General features: G+C 32.7%; 1 protein-coding gene and 1 long non-coding RNA gene across 2 annotated transcripts; both read left to right on the plus strand.

The window, feature by feature from the left end:
* Positions 1 to 724: 724 nt before the first annotated feature.
* On the plus strand, positions 725 to 979 carry LOC107059981 (18 kDa seed maturation protein-like). Its single transcript, XM_015307155.1, has one exon. It carries the CDS (start codon positions 725 to 727, stop codon positions 977 to 979), a length of 255 nt encoding a protein of 84 aa, XP_015162641.1.
* Positions 980 to 1,276: 297 nt separating this feature from the next.
* LOC107059990 (uncharacterized) lies at positions 1,277 to 2,578 on the plus strand. Its single transcript, XR_001473067.1, has 3 exons — positions 1,277 to 1,564; positions 1,672 to 1,732; positions 1,806 to 2,578. It is a non-coding gene; the product is annotated as an uncharacterized lncRNA (long non-coding RNA).
* The last annotated feature ends 1,722 nt before the right edge of the window (positions 2,579 to 4,300 follow it).

A 4,300-nucleotide genomic window follows, 5' to 3' on the forward strand; every position in this document is an offset into this window, starting at 1 on the left:
ATCATTTACTAATTTTTAATTTTAGTATAGTTATTAGTGGACAATTAATATTGAACTCCGAAAGTAATGGAGAAATATGATATCCGCCCTAATTTATATGCTTCATTCTTCTTTTTAGTTTCAAATATTTATTTTAATCTTTAATAAAATGATTTATAGCCATATAAAATTACATTTATTTTAGACTATAAATTTCAAAAAAAATTATTTCTTACGTTTAGAAATATTTATTTTATTCTTAATAAAATGATTTATAGCTATATAAAAATTGTCATTTATTTTAGACGATAAATTTTAAAAATATTTCTCTGTTAAATTTTGTGTCAATTTATATTAATTTATATAATGTCAAATTAATTTATATAAAATGCCACAGAGGGAATTTACTCCCACTAGTTTCTCCCCGTTCATATTAAGTATATTAGGGTAGGACACAATCCCAAAACAATATTTATGACGAAAACTAAAAGTTACTTTTTATTTTTATACTTTGAAGGTTATTTAGTGTGAGGTATAAGACATTAAGAATTAATAGTTTTGGGAACAAAAAAAATAGTTTTGAGACGAAATTTTAGTGTTTTGTTTGGTTATCATGATGTTTGACATAACCTATTCCATTATTTATGTAGTGAGATAAGTTGGTCAGGAATAATTCATTTCCAACCAAATGAAATGAAAGGATGATAAATTTTATTTATATTTTTGTAATGCATGATGGAATTAGATGACAGCAAAGAACCCAAGTGAGAAAGAGATGGCAACAGAAAAAAAAGAAGAAAGAATAAAGGCAGCAGAGGGCAAGACACATTCCTACTCAACGAGTGGAGCTACTGGACAACCAAGTGGTGCACATCAAATGTCAGCATTGCCAGGGCATGGTAGTGGACAACCAACAGGAGGAAGTGTGGTAGAAGGTGTGGTGCCTTCACACCCTATTGGAAAGGCAACTGGAACTCATAATACACATGTTGGTTCATAAACTTAATTACACACTTTTCAGTTTTTCTTCCTTTATTTATTTATGTCAATAAATAATATTGTGAAATGATGTTTTTAGGTGTATGTATGTGAACCTGTTAAGAGGTAATAGTTCAACAATTTCGACACACATACCTATAATGAAAAAAATTCATCACATAAGAGGCACAACAAATTTTTTTTAATAAAGGAGGGCTCCTGGCCCATTTTATTATATTAATAAATAAGGGAAAGTATATACATGAATGGATCCAAAAATAACCCGGTCCATAAGCTCAAAACTTGGTACTAATAAAAACAAAATGGAAGGTCAGCTGAAAAGACACAAATTGCAGCTGAAAAGTAGAATTTCACGAACACCATCTCAATACGTCCGATCAGTCATTGATGTGTCTATCAAAGCTCAAGGTAGCTGGAGAACCATCACTGGAGAGACCCCAATTTCTGATCCTTCTTCTATTGGGAGTGTGTGTTTTCCCCCCTCAAACAAGAGAAGAAAAAAACACCAGGAACAAATTTCTGAGCCGTAGGAATCGTTCAGCAACTCTCGTCTGTTGTATCTCCTGCACCTCGCCACACCTACCAGGTAATTCTTCTATGCCATCATCTCCTTCACTTTGCCGCATCTACCAGATCTTAATCTTGATAATGACTAAGCCACATAAGTCCCCTTAACTTCTGGTTTCTCATCAGCTTAGCTTGGAGATGTAAAGCTCGATTAGCAACTTCAAATGAAACCACTGTAATCATCAAGGTATTCCTCTCATCTTTAGAACAAATTAAGTTTTTAATTCTCGCCTTTACCAGTAACTCATGTATCTTGGCAGCATACCATTTCAACACCTCAAGCTCTCACCAGGTGCATGATATACTTAATTATCAATCGAACATATTTCAGACATCATAAGCATAATGGTAACTATTCTCTTGTTCGAATACATTGTTCTCATTATTACTCGAACTACATTGGCAAAATATGATTGATACGCTAGACTTCCCTACTTGTCTAATTCTGATCCTGCTTTTCTAACTTGAAATGAGATTGATAGACCTTATGTTGAACCTTCGTGCAGTGAATTATATTTTATTGAACCTACCAATAAAAGTTGTATAGATTCAATTCATTTGTCTTCTTCTTATGTGAGGAGTTCCGCTTTTATCCAAGTTTAGGATTCTTCGTCCCTCCATAGGAATGTCTTGAAAATGGCTAAAGTGATAATCACCTGCAAAATTAAAAACTAGGTTAGCAAAATAATCCGCAAGAGTATTTCCTTCTCAAAAGGTGTGTTGTATACGCGCCGATAAGGATCTTCCCAAGTAGTTTATGGAATTGACCTCCAAAGTCACACTCCAAGGGACATTCCACCCTCCTTCCAAAATTTGTACCATGGCGATAGAATCTGTTTCAATAATGACATGTGATAACAGATGCTCCTTACAAAAAAACAACCCTTCTCTAATAGCCCTTGCTTCAGCTACTAGATTAGAGGTATTATGTATTTTGAAACCCTTCACCACAACTAATGAACCAGAGTGATCCCTAATACAAAAGGCTGCAGAACTAGGTCCTGGATTACCCCTAGATGCTCCATCAGTATTACATTTAACCCAATTAATAGGGGAGGAATCCATCTCACAATATTAATGTTATAGGAATTATTGTGCCTTTAACTCAATAATTATATCTGGCCAATTGTTTCTTCCAAAATCTCTTTTGAATCTGATTTTAATCACCTTCAGAATAATGTCATTAATCTCCCAAATAATAATAATGGTACGAGGCTTTTTTATTTATGAGACAAGTGTTAATTTTTTTTTAATTTGACGTAAATTATTAGTTTCATCTTCGAACTATCGATAATTTTAAAAATATTCCTGTAGTTGACTAACTAAATTTAGATAAATATTCGATCATCCTTGATTTGTCACAAGACATGGTAGGTGGTCTCAAATTTTTGTATGACATGTTACTCTTAATAAAAAGCTGGGAAATGTTAAATATTTTTAAATTTGACGAGAATTTAGGAGTTTATTTTACTCATGTGGTAAGATTGGAGGTATATTTAAATTTAGTTAGTCAATTAAAAGAGTGTTTTAAAAGCTCTCAATAATTTGAGAATGAAATTAATAATTCACACTTATTTTATGGATGTTTTCAATACTTTTCTCCTATATTTTTTGACATTTAGATAGTAGATCTATTTTCCTACTTTTTACATTTATTCACCAGCTCTCTTCCCTTCGCTCCTCTTTAGTAACATTACAAATAAGTTTATTGTTTAAAATATCTTTTAATAGAATCAATAAATCTAAATACAAATTAATCTACTTTAGATTATAAACAGATTAGATAGGATTATTTTTGTTCTAATTTTGTTTAAAATTATAAATATTATTGGTGTAATATATTACAAATACAAAAAATATTACAGTTGAGAATAAAATGACAAAAATGAGTAAACAAATCTTTAGGCTGAGGCGTGGATATCTCGCTCTCTTTAAGGAGATTCAAGCCCACTGCGGCATAATCTACACCGATCCGACAGTAATACTCTTGACTTGTCCCTTTTAGGATACAACAGCCCAACAACGTCGTACACCTCAAACAACTCCGGATTAGTTGAAGAGTCCAAAGCTCTACATAAGAATGTTTCCTTCAACATACAAATATTCTCTTTTGTATAGTGAATATAGTTGAAGACTTAGACTATTTTCTTTGTCTCAACTCTCTCTTTCACTACACTTACCTCACTATACATTACAATATTTTTGTCACGACCCAAAAATAGACGTGATGGCACTCGTCTTATCCCACCAAGACAAGTCAACCTAAAACTCAACCATTACAAATAAATGCGGAAATTTTATAATAAACTCAAAAATACCCCCAAAATCTGGTTGTCACGTGTACAAGTCTCTAATGTGTTATAACAAAATTGAAAAAAAAATACAAGTCTCAAATGACATTGTTTCTAGAATAGAACAAGATCATAAATAAGGAGAAAGAAGGTCCGCTGAAATGACAAGCAGCTACCTCACAAACCTCCACAAGAAGCCTCAGACAAGGAGAAGAGAAAAATATCACAAAGGTCTGGGCTAGTAACCTACAAAAAATGTAGTAGCAAGGGGTGAGTACCAAATCACACGGTACTCAGCAAGTAAATCTCTAAACACAAGCTAAGGGGATAGAATACGGGTACTCCTTACACACCAACCGAACCTCCACAACTACAACCTGCAATAAACCAGTCCAACCTAACAATTTACAGTTTACAAGCACATATCTCAATAATAACACTCTAACAATCACATATTCTCAACA

The sequence above is a fragment of the Solanum tuberosum genome, unplaced genomic scaffold (genome assembly GCF_000226075.1).
Source record: "Solanum tuberosum cultivar DM 1-3 516 R44 unplaced genomic scaffold, SolTub_3.0 scf00052, whole genome shotgun sequence".
NCBI lineage: Eukaryota > Viridiplantae > Streptophyta > Magnoliopsida > Solanales > Solanaceae > Solanum > Solanum tuberosum.